At 39.4% G+C, this 14,002-nt stretch overlaps 2 protein-coding genes across 5 annotated transcripts in view; one reads left to right on the top strand and one right to left on the bottom strand.

The window, feature by feature from the left end:
- sbf2 (SET binding factor 2) overlaps positions 1-14,002 on the top strand; it is a 96,692-nt gene that overhangs the window by 3,761 nt on the left and 78,929 nt on the right. For 3 of the 4 annotated variants that reach the window (XM_046387698.1, XM_046387725.1, XM_046387708.1), the window contains exon 3: positions 96-128. In XM_046387698.1, the coding sequence (XP_046243654.1) occupies positions 96-128 (33 nt within the window). Of the gene's footprint in view, positions 1-95; positions 129-8,415; positions 8,598-14,002 lie in introns of those variants that run through there. The other variant, XM_046387717.1, reaches the window with a different exon arrangement.
- Positions 2,510-5,029, bottom strand: adma (adrenomedullin a). Its single transcript, XM_046387905.1, has 4 exons — positions 4,899-5,029; positions 4,188-4,290; positions 3,919-4,044; positions 2,510-3,755 (listed from the first exon to the last, which is right to left on the bottom strand). The coding sequence occupies exons 2-4, from the start codon at positions 4,280-4,282 to the stop codon at positions 3,470-3,472; spliced, it is 507 nt and encodes a 168-aa protein (XP_046243861.1). The 5' UTR covers positions 4,283-4,290; positions 4,899-5,029; the 3' UTR covers positions 2,510-3,469.

A 14,002-nucleotide genomic window follows, 5' to 3' on the forward strand; every position in this document is an offset into this window, starting at 1 on the left:
GTCAATATGTAAAATAGCAATCGTTTTCCCTGTTTTCTCTCTTCTATTTCAGAGACTAATCATGTCCTCTTGTGCATGTTTTTCTTCATTTTCAGGACATTTTGCTGCAAAGTTGGAGCCGCTGAATGGCAAGTAATAACAGCAATGTGAAGATGCCCTTTTGATTGGATAAAAAAATACATGTACAAATAATATAACAGTTTCCACTAGGTAGACTCATTTCTTTCAAATCTTAAAAACCTTGCTCTCACTTCTATCTCTCAGCTGCATTTGAAATAATTACAGTACATTTGTCTGCATTTAAATAGTCAGTGTAGGTCATGTTATGAATAATGCAAAGAAACTAAAACTCCAGACTGTGTGAATGGTAGCATCAGTCTCTGTGTACAGTCTCACCACCAGATCAGTGAACTTTCTCTGATAAATTTATAGAGCAAAATAAGCAGTCTTGCAACAGTGAACTCCTTACAAAGCCTTAGAAGAGGACCCAGACTTACAGCTCTGACCATAAACAACAGGGGGGCTGCAGTCCCTGATTTAGCCTGACAGTGTTTCAGATTATGAGGCTAATCCTCTCAGCTCAGGTTATCAGGATGCTTTCAGAGTTGGCTGGAGAGGTCTGACTTTTAGTCCTGGGCCTGTATCATACTGACTGACAGCATGACTGTCCGACTGATTATCTATCTGCCGTCGCCTTCTCTCCTCTCCTTAGGAATGACTAAATAGTGTGTCAATGAGCGGTGTCACAACAGGTGAGGGGTGATCCTAATAATACCTGACTTCCTGATTTTCCAGCTGCTTGGATAGTCCTTTTTCACTTATTTTGGCAATTAGATTAAAATGGTGGAGGAACTTTTGCAGACATCCTGCAGGTCCTGAACAATTCTGTCGAAGGCTCCTTGAACACAGCAGTCTTGGACACACTCTTGGAGCTTAGCATACAGTAAGTCCTGGAAAGTAGGTATTATTTTTTACCAGGTGACCTACAATGATCAGTTTCTTGATGCTATCATCATGTCACTGGCGTCACCAACTGATTGGCTTACTGAAGGAGAGACACCCTCACATAGTTAGAGAGTACTCTGACTGGGCCAGATCTAGAACCATTCAGTCTATTCTTAGGCTGCTTTTTCTGTGGAGAAACACCCTGAGAAACGCTTAGCATTTTAAGGGTTTTGTGCAGAAACTGTACTTCCTTCAAAATGTAAAAATCAATGTTATTTAATCAGCCACTAGATGGCACATTCACTTTATTTTTAATATTTGTTAATGACTTCATGCCATTCGGTCAGATGCAGAGCAGATCTGTGACAGGTCTTGTGTTGTGCTGATTTAATTTAGTCATAAGGAATATCTCAGGAATAGATGAAAATACAGTTCAAGAAAGATTCAAAGAATCCATATCTTGTATTAATCATGCAAGAGAACGGGTTCCAAGCACACAGCAATAAATCAAGAAATCTATTCTGCTCCGTTTTGTTCCTGTTCCTGCTTCTTAATTTAAAAAAAAAAAACTTCACTTAAATACAGCTGTCTGAAGTATTTGAATAAATCGTCGCAGAAAGAAGCATAAACCAAAAGTTTGCAGCTTTACCCTTCCAATTTCACTAGATGGCAATAGAGAATACACAATTACAGTCATAACCCTCACTCTGTTTCAGTATAACCTGTTCACATTTCTGCTAAAACCTACTAAACAGCTGTGATTAGCTTTTCTAGTGAATTAAAAATAAAAGCTTCAGCCAATTCACTCATCTCAAATGAAAAACACTAAATCTGTGCATGATTTTATTCAGTCACAGGCTTGTGTTTCACTTGTTGTATGATTTCACTAAGAATTGTTCATAAAAGCAGGGCAACTATCACATTATTGCTTACAGGAAAGTAATGAGTACAGGGGAAATCAAAGAACTGGCAATCAGTCACTTACTCTAAGAATCTGCTTAGCTAAACATTATGCGAATTCCTGATGTGATCTGTTATTGTAAATTTACATATGTTATTGAGTCTATACTGAGGGAACAAGCAAGCTGGTTCTCATAGTCCAACCTTTCAGTGTTGTTCAGTCTCAAGGGTCTGCTTGGATGTGAAGGTCCTGATCAGTGCTTTGTTGGAGCAGTTTTTGTGATGCTCTCGGAGGAATGTTAGGTCGGAACCCTCCGCATCGGCCTTCTTATGTCCCAACTATCTACCATTGAACACAGATGGAGCTAAAGCCTCAGCCTCCTCTAATGGCTTTAGGGCTGCTCTGTGGTGTGGGGTGAGCCAACAAATATGAGCTGAACCAAGCAGGAATGTGCCTGGCACCCTGTCTGCCCTTTTTTTTTTTAGAGGAAGGGGGGTGTCATAAGTAGGGGAATGTAGTGAGAGGAGGGAGGCTCTAATGAGACTCTGTAATCACTTAACAGAGACCAGGTGCTCTGTGTCTTGCTCTAGAGGAGCACTCCTTACAATAGAATGCCATTTTTAATTTCCCAGTGTCTGGAGCAAAGGAGGTCTGGACAACATCTAGATTTTGTATGCAAAATGTTTATTGAATAACAATGTTATTGCTTTGACACAAATAAAATAGAACACATTTACAAATATATAATATACCTACAAAACACAAATCCTATTACCCCAGTTTGCAAAAGAATAATGACAAATAGCTACAATGCCCATATATATTTCTTCCTGTACAAAAATAGTTCTATCTGCATAAGTACTTTAATGTAACCTCTATATAATATTTAAATAAAGGAATTCATATATACATATACCTGCAATAAAAACAAATATATAAATTGCACATGTTTTTGTACAAACAATAACAATTTCAAGTATATTTCAATCCACTGTGGACTGACACATATCTCACAGAATCTAAGGCATTTTCCCTTATACAGTGTCCAGAACTTGATATAAATTGAGAGCTCTATAGCCTATCCCCCTGTTTGGCATGGCGATGAAGATGTCTTTTCCTGATGATTCATTTGACTTTAAGTCCAAATGGAAAAGTGCAGACAATTACTAACAGCTTGGACCATGGTGTTATAATCCTTAGAGGATAGTGCTTATCAAAGTCGTGGCCTTGAGGAAGAAATGTGTAACGTCCCAGAATGCTAGAAGAGAGTTCCCTCTTTATGCCAGAGGATGTGTCCACTTTGCCAGGTATTAGCACTCTTCCTTTGCCCCTGCCAAGCAGAGAGCAGCACCTGTAGTTTGCTGCATGCTGTGCCATCCAGTGTCTGTAAGCCAGCTGCAGTTGTTTGCACACTCTACATCACTGAACTGCAATGCCCAGCCTTGAGAGAAACTCAGTGCAACCAATCTTGCTCTGACTCAGTCCTCATGCCTGGAAAAAATGTGCTGGAGAATACTTGGCAGGAGTCTGAGGCATTTGGAGAATTTTAGAACAGCACAGAGAGGACGCTAACTCTGAGCTACTCCCTCGCTTTTGTTCCCAACTCCTCTTGCAAAGTCCTGCTCATGTCCGTCTGAGGAGAGCCTCAAGCTTGTGGACTTGTGAGGCAGTTATGCTCCACACGGGCCTCAGCCTGCCCTGCTCCAGCCTCAGTGTGACTCTGTGCTCTGGAAGAGAGCGACGCCTCCGGCCGTATCCCTGCGGACTGATCTTGTCAACAGGGGCACTCCCGATCTTCAACTTGTTATTGAGTTGGTGCAGGCGGTGTGCCAAGTCGTGCACTGTGCAGGTGCCCAGCGAACAACCTTTAGAGTTTTTAGACCTCTTGGTTCTGACATTGATGTCAGTGCTGGAGGACAGAGAGAGAGACAAGAGGACATTAATCCATGCTATTCAGTACTGCTAATGGCTGAGTATTATCTGCTTAAATTTTGCATTGCTTTTCTGTAACAAGCAAAATACAGTTAAGTGACAGTTTGTTGATTCTCAGGATTGCATACTTAGTGTCTTACCTGGAATGTGGCAGCAATGTATCCCTGATATCCTCTGGTCTGACAAAGTGCTCCGAATCCTCTGTCTTCTCCACTGATACACTGTCAAGATCCCGTCTCAGTCTGCTCCCTAGCCATATACTTAGCCTGAAAGGGGAGATAAAAAGTCCTTCAGTCTTTTGTAGATAATTCAGACAGGTAAATGCAATTTCATCCATGAATGACTGTTGCAGCTTATATCAGATGAGAGCATGTTGATTATTGAATTAATTAATCCTCTGATAACTCACCTTTTTTTCAACTCTGGATTCACTTCAAGTTCCACACAGTGTGCTACTGTTGCCAACAGACAGCAATAGAGGAAGGACTGGAAGATAAATCTCATTTTGACTCCTGTAGAGAGTAGAAAAATCATTGTGTTGGTTATTTATTTATGCTGTAAAATAATGTTTAACTGCATGAATTTCCAGCTGTCCCTCTATGCATGCAAAACTCCCTCATATGGTTCTATAAGTGCCACAGCAATGCTTGCTTACACAAGAGTCCAAAAGCCAAGTTATTTGCACTTATCATTCATTTATTTAAAATGTTAAGCTAAGGTCAGATTTTTGCTCAGCTAAGTAAACCTACAACCACGCTTTGGGCCCCTGGCCAATAATGTGAAGGACAGTATACCAATGAGGGGTCCAAAATAGGCTCAGCTCAAAAGTCAAACAAAAACTAAAGTGCTATTCAACTCTGTGCCCTAATTAAATACAACAGTACATGGCACAATTAACTGCAGCTAATAAACAAGTGAAGTACTGCCTTTGTCAGATGCTTTGTACATAGAAGGCAATTCCCTCAGTGACACACACATTAAGAGCTGAACTGCTTATATAACCAGACAGATAACCTGTCCTTGCCTCCACACTTGTGCACTGACCTCAAAAAAGCAAGGATAAAGCCATCAGCTGGAAGCAGAGCAGAGCAATACCTTCTTTAAAAGAAAGTGCACATACCTGTAATTCTCTGATAATTCAGGTGGATGAGGAAGCTCTTCTTATAGGTTCAGTTGTCAAAGAGTACTCCACAGGTTTCTTGAAATTGCCACTAGGTCTGTAAGGCAGCTGTGTCACTCTGCTAATAGCTCCTACACACCAGACAGGGTGCCTTTATACAGGAGGTGGGAGGGGCTCATTGACTGACACACACAGTCTCTCATCCTCTTCCCCCACCCCATCCAGTGTGCTGTGCTGCTGCTCATGTAGTACATCAACGCAGAACAGCAAAGAGATCAAGAATAACAATCAAAAATTAAACTGGTAACAGAAAATAGAGTTAGAGCTCACAGAATAAGCGCAGCCACTGTATCCTGTGTCACTGAGCCAAACACTGGCTCTGCCATAGCTCAGTACAAATACAACGACAGTTTAAAAAATTCTCATAAAATCTTGTTTGTTTTATTTCAGTGTGTGTATATAATGGCAATGAATCAATGGTTATCAGTTATGTAAGTCAAATATTGTACTCGCTGTTCCAGTAAGAGTACAATAAGAGAGTTCATCTCAGCCGATTGCTTTCTATAGGGGGATATTAGGAATCTAAATAATCACAAAAGAAAAGGTTTAAACATTCACTGTGTTATATTTGAACTTTATTGTTAGATATAGGTTTTGTTAACAGTCCCTTCAGGTTAATTATAGAAAGTGAAATTAAAGGAATGTTGCCACACGCTGCTTTTCAGGGCACTCCCTGATACAGTGAAGTTCCATGTCAGCTTGAAGTACTCTGGATGATGAATTTGGGATTTGGAAAGAGACAAGCTTCGAGTAACTGATTAAATATGTAAGTGTGCCCAATTGCAAACTCAATATACTCAATGTATTTGTTTATACAAGGCAAATATTTGAGTCCGGGCTTGCCATTTAATTTACTTGGTTATTTGGATAAATGCGAAATGGAATTTTACAATTACCTAAAAACAAATCTAGAGTCACAAAATGAACTTGAACAACAATCTATGACGTATGAACAATATTGGTTTAGACATTTTTTTTAACTTATTGTTGCTATTATAAATTGCCGTAATATGACTTCACTCTTTGCCTTAGGAATGCATACACAAGAATCTTTCCGGCGATAATGGAAGAGCCATCAAGTCTGCCTGTACCCCTCAGAGGATATCACCTCCTCACATTATTTGACTGATGGCCAGCACAATGAGTCACTCTAAACCTGCATGCAGCATGTTTTACATGACCACACTATGCCCATGTGTGTCTATATTAAAGCCAAAAAAGTAAAACGCAGGAAAAAAAACCAACAACATTATTTCATATCAGAGCACTGAAAGACAGTTAATTCTCTAAGGCTCAAAGCAACAGCTGATGTTAATGGGGTTCATGAGGCAGATGTGGATAATGAGCCCCTAAGGGGAAACATACGCAGAAAATGCTATCAGAAATAACACAATGTGTAGGTAAGAACTTTTTGTGTATCTCCACCTTCCTCCCACTGACCCCCAGCCTATGTACAGCTGTGTCTGTTTCTGAGAATAATGTAATAAAGACATAGTCCACACCTCAGAAACCCGACCGATTTCAAAATGATTAAAATCAAATGCCTTTACTGTACGCTTGATTTATGAGCTTTTAAATACTAGAGAAAACCCGTTTGCTTTTATCATAGTAGAAATTCCAGTGCAGAAATTTCCACAAGGAGTGGTGTAAATTAGTTTGATAGAGTAGGTCTAACTAATGCTTTCAGTTTTGATTTTTGTTTCAGTTTCGAAAAAGGGGAAAAACAGTGCCTTTCAACATAATTTTTTTGCATACTTAACATAACACTTGACACACCGCACTAAATTCAAATCATCATATTATCAGCATCTTATAACTCATTTCCTATTGGTTTTACACAAAACCTTCATGAGTTTATTTATATCCCATGCGACCTCATTCAAGGCATGTTGTTATATTTTAAACTCCAAAAAATACATAAATGTCAAACACATGTGCCGTAAACGAACAAAGATTTTGTAAGAACTTTGTAATGATAATTGACTTTGGCAGACGAGTAATGCCTTTACCAGAGTTTACAACAGGAGGTTGTGCAATCATGACAACAAATTTCTGCTGTTGCTTTTTGGCTCCTTATATAGCAATCTTTTGCACGTCCTTCATTAAGTTGCTGTCGCATGATGACTGCGAGTTTTTGTACGACCTTATTTTCTGCGCATGACAGGTGCGAGTGACAGGAAACCTGAGCAACTGATGTCGTGTGTGCCAGGAAGAACAGGGTGTCAACCCCAAAGGTACAAATTTGATGGATGATTCATAATCATCATAATCCTTAGTTGAACTTGTCACCTGTAAATGTGTGTTGTTTGAGGTCTTATGACTTTCCCAACATTCTTTTGTAGTGATAAACACTAAATGCAAACACCCAGTCTGTATTTCTTCATTGTTTGGCTCAGGCTCAACTGTTTGGCTACCTCTGTCTCCATCTTCTCCTTACTAGCAAACAAAAGCGTGAGGGAGAGAGAAAGAGACAGAGAGACAAAGACAGAAAACAACAGTAAATTAGACACTGAAAAGAGAGATGGCGAGGGAGGGAGAATACAGTGCAAGCTCTTTGATGTGTTCCTGCTGTTGTTGACAATGACTGATGATGATGGTTTTTGTTTTTCTCTCACACACACTAGCTATAGTTATAATTTCCATTTGCTATCATTTATGACAGCATTTCCCGTTTTCATAACTATTTAATATTTTGCAATAACCACAATGTCCCTCACACTGTATGTCAAATCACAACCACATTCAGCTTAAATTATATTGTCATATTATTATCCTATTTTTGTAGCACTTGCCATAAAATTGAAGCATTAAGTGAAATTGGATTATACACAGTTATGTGAGTAATTAAAAAAAAAAACCTGGCCATTTTAATGTTGCAGTTGGGACATCTGTGTCATGTTAAGAGGAAAAATTAATCTTAGCTTTCTGAGTTTTTGTCCTATTCCTTTGTGTTGCTGCTGCTGATTAATTTGCGGTTAAAGTTGAGGACCCAAGGGGTAACAAATATTTTCCTTACTCAAGTGTCAGTAGCATTAGCAAAATGTCTTATTATGGAAATCACTTGTAATGAATGTATCACTGATGCAAATACTCTACATTACTACATGTTACATCTATTACATCTATCTGCCAATTCAGTCACCCTAGACAGGACTTCACAAGTCTTTTCAAAAGGAAGTTTTAGACCTCTGGGTGGGGTCTCCAGCAAATTCACAAATGTAAATTCCCATCTGTCTCATGAACCAGGCAGTAATTATGGACATGATAACAGATTTGCAGTTGTGGTTACCAACATATTATAGTTACATACATAGTTATAGTAAAATATTCCATAATAGTGATGTGGAGTCTGTCTTTTCTGGTTGTCCATGATCTGACAAAGGTGTGGGCCCCCGGCTGCAGAGCCAGAAAGAGGCTCTGTTGGACACACAGTGCTGTATTTGTAAACTCAAGGGCCCACGCCCATGGATGTCTCCCTCTCCCGCACGCAAGCGCAGTGACGTTCCTTCTGTCAAACATGGCTGTGCTTTGGAAGAAGGAAAAATGCTGAATTGTATTGGCAAATCTCGGGAAAAGCAGCAGACATGGCTAGATTGGCTGACTATTTTATTGTTGTGGGATACGATCAGGAGAAAGCCGGTAAGTCTGGCGGCGGGGGCGGGGGGGCCCAGCAGATTGACGTGCTAAGCTGTGGTTTGTGTCCAGGCCGTCAGTCAGTGTGTGATGATGTTGATGCTACATAGCTTTGCGCTTAGCTTCACGTTAGCCACACAGCTTCCAGGCGAGATTGGGAAAACCTTTCTTTTTCCCCCCATGAACTGGCCGGATAGTAAACATCATCCGGCGGGTATATGTTTACAGCTCAAGCTCACTCCTTATGCTAAGTCACTATTTGATGTTAACACAAGACGCGTCGCGATATTTGACTTGGATCAACCGGAACTTTTTTACGGATTCAAAAATCTGTCACATCCTGTCCCTGTTGATTGTGTTTCTGTCAAGTCCGGATACTTATTTCACTTCCAGTTTGGGGATGCAGTTGCTGAAAAATACTCTTATAAGCTCACCTCACATGAAACCACAACTTGCTCATCCTTGATAATTTATGTTTTGCTGGTTTTAATGAAGTCAGGATGGTATTGCATCCATGTTTTGTATTTTTGATACGTATAGTGTTGGTAGCGGTGGTCTTTCTGCTTGCTTGTCTTGCACGATGTGTTGTTTTGGGTCTATTTTTACCCGCTGCAGCCGCACCTGTCAATGATTTGTTGTGTTATATTTGTTTTTGCCGGAAGAGTGCTCAACTTTTTCATAATGGGCGTAACGTCATGTAGCTGAGAGGGAAGGCAGTCTATGTGCTCTGCCAGGCCCTCTTCCCTCTTCTATTACAGAGCAGAAGGAGAGGCTGCTTCCACTTACATGTTGTGTCTCACGTTTAACCTCACACTCATTTCCTCCAAGACAGGGAACAGCTTCGCACATATTTCTGAATGGATAATTAGATCAAATGTTGGCATTGCATCGATGTTGAGTTCTTACATTCATAATTTTTTCCATGTTCCCAAATGGTGTTTTGTGCAGCAAGTGGCTCAGAGCTCTGCAGTTTATAGCCACCCAATAAAGAGTATTGCTCTGTGAGCAGCCTGGACAAAGTAATAATAAAAAAAACAAAAAAACAAACTAAAAATAAAAAATCAGCAAATCTGCCTCAAGGGAACAAATTCAAGTTGCTAGCTCCTCTTAGTGGCATCCATCCAGCGTCATGTGTGTCAGAGAGGGGCCAGAGCAGCTGAATCCTCTTAGTCGCCATAGCTTGCTATGCACAAATAGGTAAACACTATCTTTCATCAGCTCTGTGCATCCCAGCGCCAAACTGATAAATGAATTTTTTTGTTCTCCAGGGACAAAATGTTCCTGGCATCACTAGAAGAGCCTGAATGGATTTACATTCAGACAGTCTCACCACAAGGAAACACAGGGAGCATGAGATCAGTTTTTCTCCACTGGCTGCTGATAATGATGATGGTGGTGGTGGTGGTGGTGGTGAAGTCGATTGTGTAGAGAGCAAGCAATAAAAGTCTGCCATCTCAGATTGTGGTTGAGTAGGGTGCTGCAACAGGCTTATGTTCTCATCCACATGTAAGCCTCTCTTGAGGACAAAAATGATCCCCCACTCCTTATTGAATTTTATTTGTCTGCTTTTATTATGTTTTTCCGAGGTTAATGTAGCATATCAATTGCTGGTTTGGGCTGGAGTCCTGCAGAGATACTCTTGTTTGTTAGTGGGAATGATTTTCTCAGAACTGGAAAATGACAGTTACTCTCTGTTTACTTTTCTGAACTATTCAAAGTAATGCCTTTGCCTTGCGAAGCTGGCTTATAGGGGCCAGTCTGGTCACAGCAAATGTACAGCAGGTTGTCTAGACAACAGATTTTTCCCATCCACCTTGCTCGTTAACTTGAACCAAGGATCCCTACGTGGGTCACCACCAAGCCTCCCGTGCTGGCCTGACCCAATTCTCATTGTTAGATTACTATGGATGGATCAGTTTGAAATACCGCTAAGTATGCAGTCCGTTGAGGAATGGGCTTGGCTCCAATTTGCTGTGAATCAGAATTACTGTAAAAAAAAATTAAATCAGTTCTGTAAATTTTGAATCTGTACCTTTTTTAATAAACTTTACCTTTGAATGTTAACACAGAAACCGGAGTATTGTTGATTAACAGTTTCTACAATAAACAGAAAGACATTGCTTTTAAAGCAGGGTGGTGTGTCACTGGAAGTAACAGTGTGTGGAGGTAAGAATTCATGTAGATACAGTGCAGTGGGCTTAAAGGTGCAATACTGTATAGTAAAGTTAGTCACTAAATTCACTCAGGATTATTACCTTGAAATTGCTCGACCCAGATTCATTGACTTCATTGCTTATGCTTATTTTTCGAAAGACTTTTGTCCCTTGAGAATGAATATAAATCCAGGGTACATGTCTACATCAAGAACAATTGTAATATTTTCATTGTTAGACAGGTGACCTATTTAGAATATTTAACTGAAAGGTATGTGACTAATGGTCAATCATTATGCTTGGTGCAGCAGACTGAAGTGATTTTAAAGCAAACAGGCAAAAATAGAAAGTAGGGCAACTTCTTTTTCTATAGTTTGTTGTTGATGTCAGAATCCATCACAGAAGTTATTTTAATGCTTCCAGTGTGTGAAAATGAGTGGTGAGCACGATAAAAGGAAACATGACCTAAGAGGCATATTCCTCCATTAGAAATGGGACCAGAGTCTGCTTCCCTGGGGCTGTCATCAGTCACAAATCATTTATTATATTCTTATTAGGACTTATGTTCATGAGTAATGATGGAATGTGAAAAGGCTGGTTTAGATGGATGCAGGCTGTATTGAACTTGCTCTATATTTTGTATTTTCCTTGAGCAGTAGGATGTTGTTCGTCTTTACTGGCGAGAGTTCATATACGGCCTGGCATGCAGGTCACCATAAATTGTTATTTGCCAAGAGAAGAGTAGGAATCTGCCCAGCTGCTTTTCTCAAACAGTTTATTGGATGGATATCATCACTTTTCATTGAATCAAACTGCTTTTGGAATGTGTTTTACAGACACCATACCCAGTCTTTTTTCTGTGTGACTTTATGGTCTGGATTTTCAGGTTTGGATTTGGGGAATGGCTTATGTAACGCACAATACCAAAAAAATATTTCCAAATGTTCAAGAGCAAAATACTTCCATCTGCAGATATCTTTTGAGTGTGGGATGTTGCCATATGTCATGAAATCTGTAGAGATGTAAGTATTCCAGCTTTAGACGTGGAGTAGTTTCTTAATCAGCGTGCACAGTTGCATGACTCAAATTCATACATGCTTTTTAAACACGTTTTCAATAGCTGCATCAAGAATGACTCAATGCTGGGTTTTATACTCCAAAATTTGATGAATTGACTTTCTGTTGTAGCTTCTCAAAGAGTGTTTGTTTTTGTGCTGGCTCTCTTGGCACACCCACAAGGAAAATACTTTGGCAAAAAAATACTCCTTTCTTAAATAACAAAACCAGCATTTGAACCTCCGAGAGGTTAATGTTTTGGTCTGGTATTTCTGCTTACTTCTTTCATCTGGTTGGAAACTCTATGACAATAGCGTATGTTGGTGTTTCTGTGGTTTTTCTTGATGGCCGTTTCCCTAAGCTTATACGCTTAACTCCATCATTAGACCATTTCATGCCTTTCATTGTACCTCATAAAGTGGTTTTCAAGCCTGTGTTGGTCTGCTTTCATTGACTGTATCTTTTTGATTAGTTTCAAATACTGTTTGACTAACGATCATACATCTGTTGGCTTTGGGCTGGCTTCTGTGCTTTAATGATGGTCTCCTTGCTTCAGGGAATGCCTCTACAGCTTAGCTGCATCACTTACAGACTGCATGAAATATTGTGCTTTTTCTTGCAGCATTTCTTAACTTCTTAACCTTTTTACTAGAAATTACAGAGTATGAGAAATTTTAGTATTATCAATTTGAATGATCAGAGTATTGTTTAAGAAGTTGTTTGGAAACTGTACCAAGAGGCTGCACTTTTATATTTATGGCGCCTCTGAGCCTTTTTTTAAAGGGTAGTGTAGTGTAAACAAGTTTCAACAAAGAATTAACTCCTCATATTCAGTCCATGATTATATTTGACAGCTGTTAGTTTATGCTAAAGTGATGGCTAAAAGCCATGTGTGAACTCTGTAAGTACTAAATTTGACTGAATAATGCCATAAAGTAAATATTGTTTTTTGGGTACACTGACTTTCGGGACTAACTCCTCCAACAGCTGGATATGTTGATTTCATGTTGTAGATGCCAGATCTTGAAGTGCTGCCATGTGTTGTGGCTGATTTTCTAAATCATTAGTAATTCAAGTCAACACATGTTGAAATGCTGATTTGCTCAGTGCTTATGGATTGAGATGAATAGCTGTGGCATCAATCCATAATTCCCAAAGCTGTATATGTGGTTTTATCATATGTTCTCAATCTTGCATTTATCACATTTACACCTCTAATATCTACCATTTCAGTATGCAAAAATACAGTAGAGTAACAACAGCCATTGAAGGAAAATGTCAGTCTTTGTGTTATTTCAGCACCAACAGGCTGCTTGTGGTTAGCAAAGGGGTCGCATGAATGTTACTGAGAGTATGATGGCAGAAGTGCAGTTGTTTTGCCTCTCTTTTACTTGCTCTTGGATTTGCAGCCTCCATTGATTGTTTTCTTTTTAACTCCAGTTTTGGCAGCGTCTCGTTTGGATTCTGACTTTGTGGTGAGAGGCATCCTGACCACAATGGAGGAGTTCCTTCCTCTCTGTTGTAGAGTTTAAAACTGATTTGTAGGGAAACTCCACTGGCTACTGTTACACTGCTCCTGGTCTCCTGATAAGGTGTTATACAATCAGAGCTTTGTAATTCCTGTGGTCATGCAAATTAAGCTAAAGTTCATGTCAGGAAACATTTTAGTTATAATATGGAAATAAAATACAACAGATGAAATAGATTGGTGGAATACAGTTGGAAAAACAAAATACCATAAAACATTAGGTCATTTGTTTCCCTGAAGCAGACTATTTCCTTAATGTGATGAGACTGAATGACCGTGCGACTGCAGTATCAGTGTCTATAAAACTGACAGCGTTGAACCAAAATGAACTCAGTCTGAATGTGTTGAAAACTAACACTGTTCTGAACTCAGACTAGAGTGAAAAGCACTGATATATCAAGTATGTCAACAGATGTAACGGAGGCTGTAAAACTGATTGCATCCAGGATCCAAAATTTACTTTTTGGCTCACCAGCCTATTTGATTGATAGATGAGAAAATCCACTTGCCAAGAATATGTTTTACTGGCCAAAATGTAGGCTGATTCATTATTCACACTTGTATTTAAAAATGGAGTAAAACAATTAGCAAATTATTACAGAGGTACCTGTTGTACAAGAATCCTGTGTAGGTTCTGATAATTTCATTGGATTTTTGTACCATTTTAAAAATCA

This window comes from Scatophagus argus, chromosome 1 (assembly GCF_020382885.2).
Source record: "Scatophagus argus isolate fScaArg1 chromosome 1, fScaArg1.pri, whole genome shotgun sequence".
NCBI lineage: Eukaryota > Metazoa > Chordata > Actinopteri > Scatophagidae > Scatophagus > Scatophagus argus.